The 19,808-nt window shown below is 48.7% G+C and overlaps 1 protein-coding gene across 3 annotated transcripts in view; it reads left to right on the forward strand.

The window, feature by feature from the left end:
* PLXND1 (plexin D1) overlaps positions 1–19,808 on the forward strand; it is a 63,086-nt gene that overhangs the window by 29,679 nt on the left and 13,599 nt on the right. Inside the window, exons 15-26 of one of the 3 annotated variants that reach the window (XM_015874847.3) lie at positions 2,599–2,738; positions 3,144–3,311; positions 5,515–5,605; positions 5,703–5,978; positions 6,895–7,044; positions 8,891–9,005; positions 9,931–10,038; positions 10,697–10,809; positions 12,029–12,136; positions 13,201–13,331; positions 13,962–14,160; positions 19,025–19,171. In XM_015874847.3, coding sequence (XP_015730333.2) covers positions 2,599–2,738; positions 3,144–3,311; positions 5,515–5,605; positions 5,703–5,978; positions 6,895–7,044; positions 8,891–9,005; positions 9,931–10,038; positions 10,697–10,809; positions 12,029–12,136; positions 13,201–13,331; positions 13,962–14,160; positions 19,025–19,171 — 1,746 coding nt within the window. Of the gene's footprint in view, positions 1–2,598; positions 2,739–3,143; positions 3,312–5,514; positions 5,606–5,702; positions 5,979–6,894; positions 7,045–8,117; positions 8,412–8,890; positions 9,006–9,295; positions 9,548–9,930; positions 10,039–10,696; positions 10,810–12,028; positions 12,137–13,200; positions 13,332–13,961; positions 14,161–19,024; positions 19,172–19,808 lie in introns of those variants that run through there. The other 2 variants (XM_085516668.1, XM_085516669.1) reach the window with 2 other exon arrangements.

Raw genomic sequence — 19,808 nt, forward strand, 5'->3', positions numbered from 1 at the left:
TTTTATGTGAGAATCCTGTATAGGGATTAGACTGGAGCTAACCCTGTGTCATTATGAAAAGCCCTTTATGGATTTGTACAGTGCCGTTGCACAGAGATGACTGTCATCTCTATAAACCTAAAATAAATCCATGCTGCTCTTCTCTTTCTTACAAGCACCCTCATCTCTGGCTAGATGCTATTCATGGGTAGCCCCATGCATCCAGGGCAAACACAACAGGATGGGTGCCAGGGGTGTGCTGCTTACTTGGAATCTGTGCTTATGCTTGTTGTTTTTGCTGGGGAAGAACAGACTATACTGCAGTCTAGTGGCTCGAGGGAAGACCTGAACCCCAGGAAATAGCATTTGATTATTGGTAGCTCTCGTGAGGAATTTAGGACAGGATTGTGGAACACCATCCCTCAAGCTTATAACTGGTGATGTGTTTGGTGCTCAGGTTGGCACAGACAGCCATGGCTGGCAGCAGCCATCAGGGAGAGTGCTTGGGAGGGGAAGGCGCAGCCAGAGCTGGCTCAGTGCTTGTTTATGGAAGGCAACTGCTGTGGGACCCATTCCCACAGTTTCCAGAAATTCCTGCTCACATCCATATCTAAGAGATCGTACAGCACCCCCCTGTAAGTAACCTGTAGCCTTGCGGTTCCAGGGGCCTGAGTCATCAGGATGTGTGTGCTGCCTCTAGGAAAGGCATCCCATCACCTGCTACAGCACTATTTGTTTTGATGACAAAGAATGCAGAACTTAAAGAGTGGAAAAAGCTCAGCAGCTTCTTAGTGTGCAAGGAAAAGCTCTCAGGAAACATCTGTGAAAGCACCGAATAAAGTAAGAAAAGCAACAGCCAGTCTGTGAACTTGAGCCCAGTCAGATCCCAGCAGGCTGGTAGTGAAGTCTGCTTCTCCTGGGGAGCAGGGACAGGAGGTGTCTTTGCAACACGGTGCAGCAGAAGCTGTCCTATGTCTGTGTGCCTTAGCCTGGTCAGCCTTTTTCTCAGAGAAGTTTGGACAACAGATGAGATGATGCCCTGCTCTGTGTGCATATGGACTGCACCATGCGAAGCTGTGGCCACTAAGATCTGAGCCTGAGCAGTAATATCAGTTTACCTAAAAAAGACTGCAGGACTGCTACAACAGCTTTTCCAAAGAAGCACCGGTCCTTCGTAAAATACCAGATACTCTTTGACCTTGGTATTGATGCTGTGTCTGTCCTTCAGAGTCACTGTTAAGATGTGTCTAGGAGAGCCAGAGTTTGGCTGTAACTCTGATGAGGAGGAGGGAGAAATGTGTTCCAGACTTTTCCAGGGCATTCTAGTGGGCTCTGGATTACCTGAATTTACCCAATGAGCTGAATTTGGAAAGGTTGCAATGGAAGCAAGTGGTGCTGGCGGCATATCAGGAGCAGCAGCCATTGGCTGTTGCTGAGGAAAAGAACCGGAGGGCTTTGGGGAGCAGGAATAATCCTCTCAGTTGTAGCCGCACATTTGAGTGCATAGGTTTGGGGCCAAGGGCAGGAGGCAGCTGCCTACAGACACTCAGATTTATTAACAAAATGAGTCTCATGGAAGTGGGAATGAGAATGATCAGAAACAACAGAGGAAACAGCTGGAGAGGGATAGAAGCAGAGTGAGAGTAGGACAAGGGCAAGGATAGCTATTAATAATCGTGTTTGTGCAGCTGAGACTGATGGGGAAGGAGATGAGCGCCGGGCAGCCGCAGCCGCTCACCCACGTGTGCTGCGACCGCCTCCGGGTGGGCGAGGTGAGGTGGAGCGGTGAGCGCTGCACTGCGCTGAGCTCCGGTGCCGATGGGGTCTGGGGGTGTTTGGCCGTGGATTAGCAGGACGTTTGTGCAGGGTTCTTGAAGTAATTACTTGCTGTGCCCTCGGTGTCCTATCCGAGCCCCAGCAGGAAGGTTGCACAGATGACTCTCCTGGGGCAGTGCGGTGACATGCAGGCTCAGTGCTGCATTAGTCATCAGAGCCTCAGGCTCCTGAGTCGCAGGGAGATTTCCAGGAGCTGCTAATGCAGATAACAAACATGGTGATTTCTGCTGAATATGGTGAGAGGCAAAGTAACTTCCCCCTTAGTTTCTGTAGCCTCAAGAGACTGGGATTTGAAGCTTCCTTAAGAGAAGATTTGATATTCAGTTATCCTGAATCACGTGGCTGTTTTCACACTTTCTCAAGGCCATGGTCCAGCAGGCCTTTAACATTGGCTTTGCACTGAGAAACGGATCTGAAGGGCAGAAATGGTGGGAGTTGCAATGAATGAGAAGTTTTTTTTCCTGAAGGATCATGAGTTGCCTTCCAGCTCTGGATCCTGCGTTGAAATTCACAAGAGAGTGGTGGCATCCTGGGCTCCAGTTTGAACTCATGTCATTTATTCCAGGAGCCTTGGGACTGTTGATTTTGTTCGGTCTTGCTCCTCAGTGCTTATACCTCTCTCCTTGTTCTGAAACCAAGACTGCTAAAGCTTTTACTGTGCTGCTGTTTGAGAGCCTGGCAATGCTGGATACTTAAATTTACTGCAGCAGTTCCCACGTGCACTTTGCAGTGTCTAATTTACCAGGCTAGATGACTATTAAGAACTGTCTCCTCTGTTTCTAGCTTCCCATGGTGCAGTCCATAGCTCCCCAGAACGGCCCGAAGGCTGGAGGGACCAGAGTGACCATCAGAGGCAGCTGGCTGGATGTGGGCTCTGAGCTCCGCGTCCTTGTCAACAGCTCCAAGCAATGCACGGACCTCAGGTGGGAATGGGTCTGCCTGGTGCTGAACTGGTGACAGGAACTGAGGTGCTGGAAAAATGGTATCATCCCCAGCAGGTCAGGAAGACCTCGATTTTTGGGAACGGGGCTCTGCATGATGCTGCTAGCATAGGATCCCTGCTCAGCCAAGGTCCTGTAGTTGCTGCAGCCCACTGATTCCTGTATTGTCACTGGGAAGAAGTGTGGGCCTGCCCTTTTGCTGTTGACTATATGGGAAAGTAGTCTGGCAGCCTGGGATAGTGTATGCTCAGAATGGCGTATGTGGGTAATGTAGTTAATAAGTGTGCGACTTGAAACTCTTTCTTGCATGTCTCTTCTTTGGGGAGCTCAGCGCCCTGGTGCCCTGCCCCTGGCTCTTTGCAGCTCACCCTACCTCTCCCTGTGCAGCCGCAATGACAGCACCATCACCTGCAGTATGCCGTCTGCAGAGCTCACCACAGCCGTGCGCATCTGTGTCCAGTTCGAGAGCAGGTCTTGTGCCAGCCACAGCATCACGTTCAAGTACGAGAAGAACCCGATAGTAACAGACATCAACCCAAAAAAGAGCCAAATTAGGTGAGATCCCCCTCTAACAGAAACTGCCGATTCTGACAGGATTTGTCCTTCCTTTTGTGGCTTTTGTTGAAATTTTTGCAGAATGCATATGTGAATGTTACTCCCTCATCACAGAACTAATTGGAATATCCTAGTGTAGCCACTTGCAGACAGTGTGAGCCCTCTGCTCTGAGCCATCCAAGCACAGAGCAGCTCCCAGGCACATTGCATGCCCAGAGCACCAGCAGTATCAAAACACAACCAGGAGGTAGCATATGTTATCTGGGCCCTGCAGTGTGCTGCAGCAGCAGCATGACTTCCATTTCAGAGCAGGCTCATGATGTCTGCATCTGCCTGCAAAGGAGGGGGTTGGCCCCAGGCTGGGAGGAGAGGATCCAGCAGGGAGGAAGGGCTTTCTGCTGGGTCTGGCCCATTGCCTTGCAGGCATGTACAGAATAGGCATCACGGGGCACTGTCTGGGTGATGCAGGGCAACCCTGCTCTGGAGCAGAAGACGTCTCACACTAGGACTGGCTGTAGTTCCTCTCTGTAGTTTCCCACTGGACTTTGGAAAAGGTCAGCTGTGGTGTTTGTACTGTCTACACCTGGTATGTACTGCAGGGAGTTTCAGATGGAGGGATCAGTGAGACCCAAATATTTTTCTTGTCAATTAAACTTCTGGAGTATTCTGTAGTAGAGTAGTCTGTAATTTGTTATTTCAGTATTCAGTGTACCCCAAGGCCACTATATTTCATTTTTAAAGTGTGTTGCTTTTAATTTCACATCTGTTCGTGGAGCTCTCTGGCATCTGTTCCTTTGGTGAAATCCACCTTCCTCAGCTGACAAGGACATCTGAGGAACAGCCAGTGCCCCCAGGGCAGCAGTGAAAGCAGCACGCTCAGGGCATGCAGCAGGCTCTGACGCTGCTCCCCTTGGAGCAGAGCTGTGTCTCTGTGTTCCCAAACACAGAGCCAAAGATGCCGCCTGTGGGAAAACTAATAACAAGGCACAGCAGTGACTCAGCCAACCTCAGCTCCCAGCCAGCTTGTGAACTATGCTGAGTGGCAAGAGCAGTATCTAAACACAGAGACAGTGAAAGAATGTCACTGCCCATAGTCACAAGGGAAACCACCAGGGTATTTCTCCATCACCTTAGTCTGCTTTCTCAATATGCACATCAGTCTCCACATTTCAGACCACTGAGAGACAGCAGCCTCTCCTCAGACTGCTTGGTCACTTGTATATTCTGACTGCTGTGGTGTTGGTGGGGTGTTGGCCATGAAGTGTCAGTAAGCTGTGCAGAGATTCAGCTGGGTCTGATTTATCTTGGAGCATTGCTGAAATGATTAGTGTAAGTAAAGTTTAAAGCAGAATGGGAGTTGTGAACTAGTTTGCAGCCATGACAGGCACTTAGAGACTTGGATTTACAGCATTGTACCTACAGCACTGTAAAAGATTTCTTAAGGCCCTGGACCCAAACTCACTGAACATATTGTGGTCTTGAGATAATAGGGTTTGTGAATCCTGGCTGTTCCCTGATGGATACTCCAAACTTTGGGCATGATATGGAGGAAGGGAAAAATAAATTCAGGGGATAACTTCTGCTGTCCAGAGCAGAAGAGCTGATGCACATTCTCCAGCTCTTGTTTTGCCCAGGAGTCTTGTGTACATCAGGGCCCTTTTGTTACTGTCACTAATTAGCTACACATTGAGGCCCAAATTTCACATTCCACAGGCAGCAGAGCTGAAACACAAAACAATTTTGAAGTTTTGATCTAAATCTGAAGAGGATGGGAGATGCAGGGTCCATGTCAGCCTCACAAGGAGTGTCTTCACTACCCAGGAGGAGATCTCTGTGGGGCAGGAAAAGAGAATATCCACTTGTCCCTGCTTTGAGTGGTCAGGTTAACCTTATTTGACACTGGTGGCCTGGGCAATGTGCTCTGTACCCCGAGCATGCAGAGGGAGGCTGCTCCTCTGGGCACTAGGAGCAGGGAACACTCTGCTGCTGCTGGAAGAGGCCTCATACCGCAGTAGCAGTGTGGATGCTTGTGGCAAGTAAAAGAAGATCTTTGGCTTTTAGGTTACATTTTCTGCTCAGACAACAGGGAAAAATCCCTGGGAAAATGACAGGAGGTGAGACCCAACTGTTGCACCTCCATGCTTCATGTTGTCAAGGTCACCTCTTTAGCAATCATCCTCTCTTTCTTCCCATCTCTTCAAAGCGGGGGCAGGATCATCACCGTGGAAGGAAGAGGCTTTGAGCTGATCCAGAATGCCTCCATGGTGGTCCGTGGCATTGGCAGAGAGCAAACGGTGGGTGCCTCCTGGATGTCACCTGGTAACGTTGAGCAGGGATTCTGGGTGAGAACACTGAATGCCTTTTCTGACACACATGTTCTCCTGCTTCCAGAGCTGTAAGGTTCACACCGACACTGTGATCACCTGCCCTTCTCCAGCTGCCTCCAACATCACTGCTGGGAGCAAGCCTGCTTCCGTCGACTTCTACCTCAATGGCCGCCTCTACACAGATGATCACCCAGTTCTGGATGAGGAGATGTACCCGGAGGAGGCCCTGCACATCAGCAAGTTCAGCCTGGAGTACTACGCTGACCCCCAGTTCTTCACAGCCAAGAAGGAGAAGTGGATCAAGCACCACCCCGGCGAGCCCTTGACCCTGGTTATACACGTAAGAGAGCAGTATTTACAGCTCTGCTTCTTTGGGGAATTACCTGCTTCTCACTGGGAAGCTCCACAGTCCTAAGGAGCAATGTAGGGTGAGTCTGCAGATGCAGTAGGGAGAAAGGAGGTGGGTGAGGAAGGGAGCAGCAGGAGTCATGCTCAGGCAGGTCACACGTCCTGCTGCCTCTGTGTGCTGCTCACCAGGGGCTACAACCAGTCAGTCCTTAAGGTGCCCGCTAAGGCATGAGCACAGAGAGCTGCATCTCAGGGATGTCATAGCAAGGAGCTAAATAAAATGCTGGATGAATGGAAAAAAGCAGCAGTACGCTGGCATAAAGTCAGGCAGGTACTCCAGAAGGCCCTGACAATAGACATTTGTTCTGTAAAAACAAGTCATGCATTCTTCACTTTTGGCTGCTGATTTCAGTTCAGTTAACAAGGAAGTTGGGAAGGGCAGTTCAGAGGGGCTTAGACAATGTACAGCACTAATTGAAAGGCCGTTGTTCCCTGCAGGATATCCTTACTGCTTGCAACGTGCTCCACAGGCACTGTCCCCATCTGAGACCCCGCAGCCACATTCCCCCACTGTCTCCTCTGCTGTAAATCCTTCCCCCTTATGAGGTGGGCGTTCAGATCCTTATCTGTGGTGCTGAGACAGAGCAAATCAAAAGCAGATCTTAGCAGATTCCACAAGGGTCTTGTTCATCCCACATCCCATGTTGAGTGAGGAATGGGGAAGAGGAAAAATGGGAATGGTCCAATTCTGGCTTTCCTTTGGGGTGCTTGAAGAATGTTCTTGGAGAGGGAGAGTGCTCTCAGGTCTGAAAAGCCAGCAGGGAATAAGGAAAATACAGCAGGAAGAGCTACTGCTGCTCCCGCTGCCACTCAGGAGACTGACATCCTGGTTTTATTTTTGTCTTTAGAAAGAGCCTGACAACCTGGGCCTGGAGAGCAGCGAGTACCAGGTGAAAATTGGTCTTATCTCCTGTGAGATCCAGATTGTTTCAGACAAAGTCATCCACTGCTCTGTCAATGAGTCACTGAGCACTTCGGAAAGACAGCTGCCTGTGACGGTGAGTGCCAGCAGCCCCCACAGTCTGTGCTTGCTGGGCAGCAGGGCTCTGTGCTGCAAACCCAGTGTGCTGGAGAGCTGTGCACACAGGCAGGGCTGCGGCATCACGGCTGCCCAGGACCACTGACAGCAACCTGCTGGGTAGCTGTGTGGGCAGAAGGATGGGCAGTGAGCAATGCCTGCAGCATCTCAGGGCTTCCCATGCCAGGGGGCAGGTACTGAGGCTGCCTGGTGTAATGAGTGCTGAGGGTCTGTCATGTGCCCAGCTGTCAGGCTCAGAGCTGTGACTTGTGAGCAGGGATTCTGTCAGTTCTTGTGAGGCACTGTGAACTCCCAGGACGGTGGTGTATTTTGCAACTTGCAGTCATCTTTTTTCTGGCCCCTGTGAAATGAGTTTGGGGATTTCCACACAGCTGTCAGTTATCTGGCTTCTTATGGCCAGCAGAAGAGCTACTTGTGGAGATGATGACCCAAACCTCACTGCAGTGCAACAAGCTGAAGAGATGAAGGGCTATTTGGGCCTGGGGGGCTTGAGTTGCTTCTCAGGGTCACACTGCCCTGAGGCTCAGCACAGCAATGTGCCACCAGCCTGCTGGAGGGTTTTCCAGAGTCCTGACTGTGGTTCATTGTGTGTGAAATTCAGTTGCAAACCAAAAACATGGAAATGCAGAAGTAAGAGAATTTCCTAAGTCATCTGAATGGAAATTTTAAATAGGGCAATTTTGTTTTTTAATGAGAACTGAGAAACAGGGAAATTCCTTTGGGAATAGAAGGGAATTTTTGAGTTTCCAAGTTTGGGTTTGATGTAAGCCATTTAGGGTAAGTCCTTCAGGAAGCAGGGGAATGATACCCAGCGCTACAGTATTTCATAGCTATTGAGCATGCCAGCAGCTAAACAACCAGCTTGTGTTCATCTCTGTGCCCTTACCAAACCTTCATATGTGTCTGGAGTTACCACTTGCTGGATTTTTGTAAGTCACAGCTGCCTTTAAAACACACTTCTAATAGCTTTGGTAGCACAGGGCCAGACTCGTGCGGTGTCCCCACCTGATTTGCACCACTGATGGTTGTCAGGACCTGCAGAAGTCCCACTGGCTCGCTGGCTGATGAATATCCTTCTGACGAGCTGATACGCCTGCTGTAACAGCCAGGATTCTGTTATTTGCTGCTGGAGCTCCACAGTGATGGGAGTAGGCTGCAGCAGCATGTCTTGCTGCTGGTATGTGTCCTGGTTGGGGGTCTGATGGTACCCAGGTCCTGCCTGACTCTGACCATCCCCACTGGAACTCTTCACTAACCCACAGCCTCATTAATTCCTCTTACCAAAATTATATTGAGTTGACTGTTGAAATAAATGAGAGAAAACCACTGGGGGCTTCAAGTCTGCTTTTGTCCATGACCACACAATTTAGACACAAAGGTGAGCAGTGGATGTGGGACTGCTGCTCTGATAGACATGAGCCAGCGGCAGCACCTGCGCCCAGATGCACTGCAGTGTGCCACAGCGTGCACCTTTCCTGGAGGCGCTCCATGACACAGATGTAATCAAAAGACCCTTCCATCTCTTCTCCACCTTTTTTACAGTTTTTGCTCAAGTTTCTCTCACTTCCTATTCCTGTAGGGAAGTGAAACTCATTTCCAGAAGTGAAAGACTGTAGTGTCATGAGTTTTCCTTATCAGATGGTGCTGTTAAACTCTTTCATCCCAGAGGCGTGGAGGACCTTTTTTAAGCTGTGCTGAGTAGACTTGCCAGCTGCCCATAACCCCTTCCCTTATGGCAACAGGAGACCGAGGCCCTGGACTTGGCTGGTTTGTGCTCTCACTTCTTCCTCTTTCTCCCTCTGCAGATCCAAGTTGGAAAGTTCAACTATACAATTGCAATGCTGCACCTTGGCGGAGGAGAGACTGCCATCATCGTCTCCATCGTCATCTGCAGCATCCTGCTGGTCCTCTCTGTTGTAGGTAAGGGAACGGGACAGTGAGTTTCCAGGCCATGTCAAGGTTTTTTGTATTGAATGTGGAGGAGTGGTCATGGCTCACTCATGTGCTGGGAAACCTCAGTGCTGCAGTTCTGATCCAGAGGCATCGAATACCCATTCTTCATGTAGGACCACACCAGCACCCCAGATAGAAACTTACTACAGCGTGGAGATTTTTGTTGACTGAATCCACAGTTTATCTGTTGTTTGAGGTTTATCTGTTGTAATGTTTATAACTGACATCACTCTTTTTCCCCATATGCTTCTTTATAGTACTAAGTAGGTCTATCTGACCCAGCAGTCACAGGCAGCAGCAGGTGCCTGCTGGAGTGCCTTAGCTGGAGAGCTGGAGTAGGCACAATTTGCTAAGCTCACTGGAAGCTGCATGGTGCACCTGTATGCTCTGTTTGGCATCTATTTTTACGTGCTCAGAACAACCATACAGCAAGAAACTCATTACTTCCCAACAAATGAGGTGTTTCTAACAGGTATTTCATTTATTTTTAATAAAGGTTATAAAGCACACTGTTTTATAGATGTACCACTAGTCATTAGAAATATATTTCTGGAGGCATGGGAAGAATGTCAAACATGAACACGATAAGAGGTTTAGTACCTGTAGTACAATCTGTAATCATTAATCAGCTGGGATTCACTAATATAACAGTTTATCTAAATATAGACAGCCCAGACATAAACTGAAAACGACAGCAAAAACCTGATCATTAAATTCCAGCTGTTTTTACTGATTTACAGATAAGAGCCAGCTGCCCAATCAGTGCCAGTTTTGTTGTAGGTGTTAAGGCTGAAGTTATCAGTCATGTTAACATGCACTCATGTTAACAGGGGACCGCTCAGCTGCTCATTGTGTCCCAGTCCAAAAGGTTTATTCCCTTTCTCTCCTCCAGCACTCTTTGTGTTTTGCACAAAGAGCCGCAGAGCAGAGCGCTACTGGCAGAAAACCCTGCTGCAGATGGAGGAGATGGAGTCGCAAATCCGAGAGGAAATCCGCAAAGGTACGTCGCTGGTAGTGGGCAGTGAGCAGGAGCCCAGACTGGGAGGGAGCTGTCAGAAGAGCAGAGTTGAAGCCTTTCACCTCCTCCTTTGTAGAACTTTATGGAATTACTTATAGAAAGCTTTCTGTCATTGCTGTTCTTCTTCATCAGGATGTGTGTGTGAATGGAAGTGTGGCTCTGCCCTTGTCTTGCTGCCTGACTTAAGCAAGACACTTAGCTTCTGTGACACCGATGTCCACATCTCAGGGCTAATGGCCCTTTGCCAATGGAGGGCTGCTCGAGGGTCACACTAGTCTTTAAGGTTTAACAAAAATTGCAGCACACCTGCTGGAGCAGTGGGAGAAGCAAGCTAAGTGTCTGCATTTGCTGTCTGCCAAGTACATCATTGTGCCACGGGTGCAGAGATCTGCTTGCAGATCCAGACCTCAGGGCTGGTGTCCAGGAGGGTGGAGAAAGTTTTCTCTGTATGTGCTGCAAAAGGTGATGTGTAGTGCTGACAGGTAAACTCTGAAGTAGGCTGCTCCGCCAGAAAACCCTGCTTCAGCTCTCTCAAGGGAGAAGGCTCAAGAAGACAGAGGAGACATGCAGTATGTTTCAGTACTGGCCTCAGCTGGTAGATTATAAGAGCACTTACCATCTGTGGATCTCTTTACCTAAGGTTTTGCAGAGCTGCAGACAGACATGACAGATCTGACCAAGGAGCTGAACCGCAGCCAAGGGATCCCATTCCTGGAGTACAAGCACTTTGTGACCCGGACGTTCTTCCCCAAAGTAAGGCCATTCTGCACTTCATGGGGACCTAATCACTGCAATTCCTTCCTAACCAGATCTGGGCTCTACTCTCCCTCTGCCAAGGGGTTATTACAGTGTAACAAAATCATTCCTCTGTTATATATTTAGATGTCATATATTTCAGCCTTAATTATCATCAACACTGGAGCCACAGCTCCTGGGGTGTGAAGTGAGGTCAGGATGCTCAGTATGGCTGGAACCTGGCAGAGCTGAGAGGCAGACAAGGCACAGCTCTGGGAGCTGTGTTAGCTCACCAGCCTGGTGCTGCTGGACATCCTCCTCTGGAAGCTGTCTCTCACATGAGGAGAACTTGCTGGGGGCACTCCATTCTCCCCAAAGGCTTCAGCTGCAACCTGCTGCCTGCTGGGAGAAAGCTGACTTTGAAGGGCATCTCTCATCAGTGCTCGGGGGAAGGTGGCTTTATGTTCCATGTAGCTTGCCACTAAGGATTTTCATCTGCACTGCCACTTTTCAGAGCTCATTAGATGTCTCTGTCTTTCCCTTTGTGTTCCCTCTCCCAGTGGCTGGGCATGCTGTGCCTGTGGCACTATGCCCCTCCGGTGTGAGGTCTGGGCCTGCAGTACCAGATGTGTTGGTGCTGTGATTTGCTTCACCAGCTGCTGTGCTGTGTTGCTGTGTGCTGCTAACTGTGGCCGTATTTCACCCCTGAGGCTGTTGCGTTTTGGTGGTGAGGAATGAGAGGATGATTTATGACTGCAGGGTGTTTCATTACAAGTTACTACTCAGGTTTTTAAGTCACCCGATCTCTGTATATCTACACACTAGGCTCTTTAAGATTCAGGCTGCTATATGAATGTTAGAGATTTAAACATTTTTCCCATCTGTTTCCGAAGTTACATACATTAAGGCACCCAGTACTTCTCTGTTTTGACTTACTCTTCTATAATGCTTTCTCTTCTGGGGTTTTCTAGCTGTCAAATTACTCTATTTGCAGCCTCCCCACCCTAACAGCCTCGTGTCTGGCTCAGACATCTGCCTCCCCTTATTCTTGTGGTGTTTGCTCATTCAAGACACTCTTGGAAAGTGTGTGAAGGCTTTATAAATTATTCCAGTGCATTTCTTTGTATTGGGTGGTCTCCAGTCCCGAAGACATTTCTCTCTCTTGTTCCCTTGTGGTGTGTGGCATATGAGGAGAGCTCTGGCCCTCTGCTGATGGCTGTGTTTGGTTGTGTTGCAGTGTTCCTCGCTCTATGAGGAGTGCTACATTCTGCCTTCCCAGCAGCTCAGCTCCCAGGTGGGCTCCCAGGTCCAGGAAACCCATCCGCTCCTGGTGGGGGAATGGAAAGTGAGTAACCCACTAACAAAACAAATGTTCTTCAGTGTTTGCTAACCATACTTGTGTGTGTTGACAGTGCCATGCATTTTCTTGTGGCATGTGGGGAATGCTTGATTACTCAAAGCAATTAACACATACAGTGTTGTGTCAGCTTTTACTGGTTGGAGAAGAGAGATCTGTGAAATTCTGCTCTCACATGAAGGAGCTCTGTTCCGAGACCCTCCCAGCTTCACTCTGGTCTTTCTTCCTAGGTGTACCATAGTGTATGTCACCTTAGTTCAATACACTGTTCTTCAAAAATGAGATTAATTACAAGTGGGGACTCACTATAAGCTGTTGCCCCAAAGCTGGGTTTTGGATGCACAGGAATTTAGGAAGTGAAGAATCAGCACGTCATTTAGGTTGAAGGGAGATCTGCTTACAGCAACTCTGACTAGATCAGGTTGCTGAGCGCCTTGTCCAGCTGTGTGTGGAGATGTCTTCAAGAATGGAAATCCCACAGCCTTTTTCTAGTGCTTGATGACCATGAAGGTGGAAACTTCCTTCCCTATTTTTAATTAGTGTCCCATGCTCCAGCTGGGGTCCCTTGCCTCTTATTCTGTCACTGTAGCCCTGGAGAAGAGCCTTGCTCTGTCTTCTCTACCCTGCCACAGTGCAGCTGAAGACTGCAGGATGTTATCCCCTCCGTAGGCCCAAATAAGCACCAGCTCTCTCTGCCTCTCCTTGTACAAAACTGTCTCCTAATTGGAACGCTCTGCTGAGCTTGCTCTAATTTGTAAGCATCCACCTGGCAGTGGGGAGCCCAGAACTGGGTACATGACTCCAGTTGGTCTCACAAGTGCTTAATAGAGAGGGGCAGTGTCCTGGTGGCTGTGCTGCTTCTGATGCAGCCCAGAATGCTATCACAACTTCAACAGGAAAGCAGTCTGGCTAATGCCAAACAGAGAGCGTGGAGGCCTCAGCACAGCGCTGTGTCCTTAACAGGGTCATCACTGCAGTCAGGTAGGATAAAATTTGGGGTGGGGAGAAACAAACAGTGTTTTTCTCATTCTGCTGTCTAATTTTATCTCTAGATCCCTGAGAGCTGCAGACCCAATATGGAAGAAGGAATCTCACTGTTCTCTACCTTGCTCAACAACAAGCACTTTCTCATAGTTTTTGTCCATGCTCTTGAACAACAGAAGGACTTTGCTGTGAGGGACAGGTATGAGCTCCAGCAGACTGAGGAGCCACACTGACAGCCAGCTCATGTGAGAGGGGTTCTATGTGCCCCACAGGAAGCTCTGTGGTGTGACTGCTGCCTCACAGTCTCTGCTGTGAAGGGTGGCTCTGTGGCTCCTGTCTGGTCCCATGAGGCAGTTGAGTTAGTCTGTTGTCCTACATGGACATTTTCCATAGGCCTGTGGTTTTCAGGCACTGATCATCTATGCTAAATTTCAACCAAAGACCTGGCAGCAGGACAAGACTGATTTATTCCTAAACTTATTCCTAAACTCTAAGTGATCCAGAGTCGTGCATTGTAGCTGAAGGTTACAACTAGCCTCCCAGTTTTCTTTTACAAATGAACAGCCAAAAACTTTTCCCATTTTCATGCGAAGCACCAAAAGGTGCAGTGCATGACCTGCTCTTGCAGTGTTTGTATTCCTGAACACATATGTTTTACCAGTAAGAGAGAGTTGACCTGAGGTCTGACAGCACAGAAAGAGCCTGTGGAGTTTAGACGCATTGAGAGAGCCTGCAGAAACTGTCACGAATGCTGCCTTCATGTTTTTTTATGCTAGTTAACAGTCTGCCTCAGTGCTTTAGTCTGTCTTACACAGTTCTGTTTTTTCAGGTGTAACCTGGCCTCTCTGCTTACTATTGCATTGCATGGGAAACTGGAATATTACACTAGCATCATGAAGGACCTCCTGGTGGATCTAATAGATGCTTCAGCTTCCAAAAACCCCAAGCTGATGCTGAGGAGAACTGAATCTGTAGTAGAGAAGATGCTCACCAACTGGATGTCCATCTGCATGTACAGCTATCTCAGAGTAAGAGAACCAGATAAGTGTACTGTAGGTGCATTACACGCAGGGATAACAAGGGACATGTGAATCATCTGAGGACCTAAATACTTGCCAGTTGTGCCAGTTGCATTGTCACTAATGATTGACAAACTCCAACAGATTGAATGTTCAAGCGTAAAAAAGCAACTGGAAGTTTGGTTGCTTCTGGTGACTTGATGGGATTAAGCTTCACAGCAGGCTTCCTAGTGTGGCCTGCTTTCTGTAAGGCCAGGGCACTAACTGGTATCTGTTAACCTGATTGAGAAAGAGAACCATAGGGAATTGGAAAATAACCACAATAGCTTGAGGGTTGGAGAATAGTTCCAGCTACTTGTTGTTTTCTCTGACCAGCGTAGATAGCCTTTACTGATGGTTTCCAGCTAGTTTAGCATTTGCTTGAGCACAGGACCCCAGGAGGGGTTCGTGGTATGAGGCAGAAAGGCTCCTGGGCTGTCAGTGCTTGTTTGGGCTGGGGCTCCTCGTGCTGGGCACGTCCTCACAGTACTACGCTGCCCAGGTGGTCTTAGCAGGAGAGGGGGATGTCCAGAAGCCTGACTGTCTTCCTGCATAACATAAAAGGAATATATTTGGCATCTCAGAGCATCTCCATCTGCTCAGTGCTTTATCTCCAATGCTTGCCAGCCCTGGTTGGAATTTCTCAGAAATGTTGAGCAATAACATAATTGACTCCACTGCAGCTAATTGGAGGACACTCCATTATACCCACAGGGGAAAGCCTGGAAAAGGCCTTTAGAAAAATCTCTTTTTCAAAGTGTTTGCTGTAGTCACGGAAGCTGTACTGCATTGTCTTCATACATAGCATAATGTCTTCTGAACACAGCTGAAGATCGCTTTTTGTTCTAAAGCTTGTAACTTTACAGTTCTTAATCTTTCATTTTAGCTCACATAATTATGAACTATAATGGAAGAAAAGTCACAGGAACAAGCAGGGTTGCCTGTGCCAATGGAGCATGGCTTTCCAGCCTGCCAGAGAAAAAAGAGTGAATTAGTGATTTTATTTTGGTAGTTTTTCAGTTTTGTGCCTGCAGATTAACCACTGCAGAGAGAAAGTGCTGATCTCTTCTCTTGAAAAGCAGAGCCCTCACATGAGGCATCTGATCCAACTCTGGTTCTGCTAAAAATGGACATTGGTCAAAAAGACTTTCTCAGGAGAAAAAAGAGGAAAGAAATGTAATTGTTATCACACAGGCTGAGAACATGGGCACGTGGCACAGCTAATTATTGGTTACACAGCCCCTGAGCACCTGTATCACCTCTCCTACGTCCACGGCAGTCCGTGTGGCCATGCAGAGCTGGGGTCAGGACCAGGGCTGGTGCTGCCTATGATGAGCAGGGCTAGTGCCAGCTGTGAGCTGAAGCCATGTGGAAATCAGGATGGCACTGTCAGGGAGATGGTGAAATAAGGTCCCAGCCAGGCTAGAATCACAGAAGATCCTGAGTTAGAAGGAGCCTGCAGGGATCAAGTCCAGCTCCTGCCTCCACACAGCACCACCCAAACCCAATGTTTGGAGCAGTGTCCAAATACTCCCTAAGCTTTGCTAGTGTGGGGCTGCCCTGGGGACTCTGCTCTGTGCCCACTGCCTTCTGGTGCTGAGCCTTTTCCCAACACCCAGCCTGACCCTTGGTGCAGCTTCATGCTCTCTTGGCATGAACAGTAAATGTCTGTTGTAACAAAATGCAGTGAAGATTTTATTTCCAAGGACACATCACATAATAGGGTGGAGGTAGGGGCCCTCACTGGAGTAGAAGCTGCTACCTGCTGACATGGGGAGGAAGAAGCTCAGGCTGTCCCTGCAGGAGGGGGCTCCAAACAAGTGCAGGCTGCTGTGTGCAGGGACTGAGGGCTCTCAGCAGTCTGAGCAGAACCAGTACCTTCCTCACTGCAAAAGCCAAACACAAAGTCACTGAAGCACTCCTACCCACAGACTGCTTCTAGCTCAGAGCAACAGCTTAAATATTAGCGACAGTCAGGCACCTCCCATGTGCCTTGCATCTCTCTGTTGCCCTTAGAGAGGCATTCCTTGGTTAAAAAGTCTCCTGCCTGCCTGCAGCACTATGCTGTCAGATGTGTGACAATGGGTCTGGTTCTCATTCCTGAATGATCTCCCTTAATCACAACATCTATTTGAAACAGCTGCTGCAAATGTCCCTGCCATTGTTCAGTGGAAAAATTCCAAGAGCTTGTATTTTCCCTTGTAAGTCAACGCTACATGCTCAACACATTTGTTTCATATTAATGCTGTGACTAGCAGTCCATCCGCTTATGTTTTGGGCAAAAATGATTTAAAGGTGATGTCTTCAGCTGGGAAGAAGAGGCAGGCCACAGCTACTCACAGCTGCACGTGTAGAGGTCACCTGAAAGCAGAGGTTTTGTCCCTCTGAAAGGTGACAGCATTCAGGAGCTGTCAGAGGAGGCAGCAGGAAACTTGCTTCTTGGGGCTGGAATCAGAGAGGACTGGAAAACTTGCAGTGTTTGCACAGTTGATGCAGATCCTGGTTGCAAAACTGTGTGAGAATCACCAATAATGTGGTCTGCGTCTACACTTTATGCTACTACTTCAGTGGAAAATACTGAGAACTGCCTCCCCTCAGTGCCATTCTGCCCCATGCCTGATGGGATACTGATGGCTGAGTGAAAGCCAAGGTCCTGGGATACAGCACTCAGACCTGGGTCCAAGCTTCCCAAAGTTTTGCCTGGGGGATGGAGTTGGGATTGTATTTGTCACATTACACAAATAGATAATTATCCCCAAATTACCTGGCACCTGCGAGAAGCAGCTCCTTTCTATATTTCCCTCATACAAGCCTCACAAGGACTCATTTGAAATAACTATAGAGTGTTCCTGGAGGACATCTCTGATGCCTTGTTGGCCTTGTTAATGGAACAGTGATACTGAAGCCTGTCTGTGCTCTGAACCCTTTTCCCAAGAGCATAAAACCTTCGCTCTCTGTGCACAAAGCAGCCCAAGTAGTGCCAGCTAGAGCTGTGCGCTTCATTACTGCAAGCTTATTGCAGTGCCCCGGATAGTTTTAAGAGCCTGTGATATTTCAGTCAAAAATGAAAATGAAGTCTCATTAAAATACATTCACAATAGGAGAGGAAAAAAAGGCCCCAGAGTGTGGTTTTTGAAATAATTTTTGTCCTGAATCAGCACTGATCTCTTCTGGTTAGACTTCCTTTCTCCCAAGTAGCTCCGGAGACACTGCTGGTTTGTTTCCAGATGCATTCTCTGAACAATGTTTGAGGTTTCCAGGCCTGCCGTTTTATCTGCAGCTGCTGCTGCCAGCCCTTCTTTCCCTTCTTTGAAACGTGCAGTCTGATTAGCGCTTTCGCAGATCTCCATAGCGTCCCACAGTTCTGTGTCTGAAAGCCAAGAAGACAAACAGAAATAGCATCTCGCAGGCTGAGCTGCTATTTGGTTCCTATGCAGCATGTCCTGAGGACAGAGCTGGTTCATTCATACAGCACAGGGTCTGAGCATACACTGCATGGGCTGCTCCTCTGCACTCTGCATTGGCAGCACAGTGCCATGTGGTCAGCATGACCTAGAGAGCACTGCTGGCTCCAGGCAGCGAGGAGCCGCAGTACCCATGGGACTTGTTGATCTCTCTGCTGTGGTCTTCAGCCTCCTCCCTTCCCACTGTGGTCAGAGCTGTGTCCAGAAGCAGTTTCCCTAGCGGTACAGAGCAGGCTCCAGACCTGGTGCTGAATCTCAGGGCAGTCCCCCTGCACATCTGAGCGCTGTGACACAGGCACTGTGCCTACTCAGGGTTGTTGCTGCAGGATGCCAGCACCCCTTGCATTGGGCTGGCACAGCAGCACTCCTGTTCACACTGTGCAAGTGGTGAAAGCAAGCAGTGAGGCCTGCGCACGTCTGTATCAGCATAACCCCTGCCTGCTGGCTCACCATGCCAACTCTCCTTCTTCCATCCCGACAGGAAACCCATGGACCTGCCCCAAGTTCATACCAGCCCTGCCCTGGAAAAATAAAGCATGTGCACCATTGCACAGATGCTGTGTACCCACAGCCCTAACGCTGAAGGCAGCTGAATCAAAATTGACATCGAGCTAATTGCTTCAGCAATTATAAGGCAATTAGAATAAAAGAATCACTGAGTCTTAATTAAGAAGCAGATTGAACAGGATTTAGCAGCTCCTAGCTGAGAAGTACCAAAACCATCCAATATCTGTTGTCTTCAGCAGGATCTCAGATGGCAGCAATGGCTGCACAGGGGTGTGCTGGTTGGAAAGTACAGGAATGCGCAGTAATTTGCATTTGCCTCATCTGAAGGAAATAGCACATGAACATTAGGGAGAATGGGATGTACTCCAGTACTGAAGTGTTTTGAAGAAAATAACTTGTGTTTTCTTTGCACATTGGCGTAACAGACATAAGTGGATCAGAAATCTGGCATTACACCATGTTGCTGAACCATGTCACAGATCACTGGTCCCTGTTAGGCTCCTTGTTCTTGTTGCAGCACTGTCACAATTCATGGCTCTCCCATAAGATGAAGTTTGGTAAATGTAACAAGTTAACTGCCCTGTTTGCTCGTTGTCACATGGGAGCAGCATGGTTGACTCTGATCTTTCTCTTGCTGCAATCAGGCCTCCTCTGTGCTATGAGAAGTATGAGTGCTACTTCCCAGAGCCACAGGCTACACAGTGGCCTCAGTCCCACAATCTCAATGGCAAACCAGGCAGCACAAAGAGGACTTTCAAAAGTTGGTACCCCTGAGTCTCTCTAGACCTAGGTTACTCTGCAGAGCCTGCCCTGGATGCACCACCAGGCCCGTTGCTGACATGGACTTCTCTCCCTTTCCCCAGGAGACAGTTGGAGAGCCATTCTTCCTGCTGATCTGTGCCATCAAGCAGCAGATTAACAAAGGCTCCATTGATGCCATCACAGGGAAGGCCAGATACACCCTCAACGAGGAGTGGCTCCTGAGGGAGAACATCGAGGCAAAGCCAAGGGTGAGTACTTGAGGTGGGGTGGACCAGAGGCAACTTGTTCCTCAGTGAGAGTTAGTGCTCGTTGCACCTTGCTGCCACAGGGCTCCCACTGCAGAATGAGACTTGTGGTAGCTGCTGGTTTGCATGTCTGGCCTTTGTGGCCACCAGTGTAGCTCTGGTTAGAGGTGGTTTGTTCTGCCATGTTCAGAGAGGTAAAGCAAATCAGCATCTGTGCTAGCAGTGAGAAGATTCTGGCTCAGTTGTAATGCTATAATGGGAAGGAAACTAGCACAGTAATAACAGGGTGGCAATGTCTTTGGCTGCAGCAAATGAGAATGAGCCCAAGCACAGCAGCCACAGAAATGAAGGAAAAGAGCTACTTACCTTCAGCAGACCTCAAGCATGCAAGGATCCCCATCAAGATATGCCCTCACCTCCACTGCCAACCCTTAAATGAGGTCTGGCAAGGGATGGATCTGGGCTCTACCCTTCCAGTCACTCAGGTACACTGCATGCACCTGATGTTCCCTGGGTTGGTCCTGCCTTCCTACCAGGTGCTCAGTCAGTGTTTAAAGCTGTGACTTAGCATTTCTGCTACAGCGGTGATCGCAAGGAGCCTGTGGGCTGTGAGAATCCCAGATGTTGGGCTCACATTGAT

The sequence above is a fragment of the Coturnix japonica genome, chromosome 15, assembly GCF_054131305.1.
Source record: "Coturnix japonica strain WE chromosome 15, WE-NBRP24, whole genome shotgun sequence".
Lineage (NCBI taxonomy): Eukaryota > Metazoa > Chordata > Aves > Galliformes > Phasianidae > Coturnix > Coturnix japonica.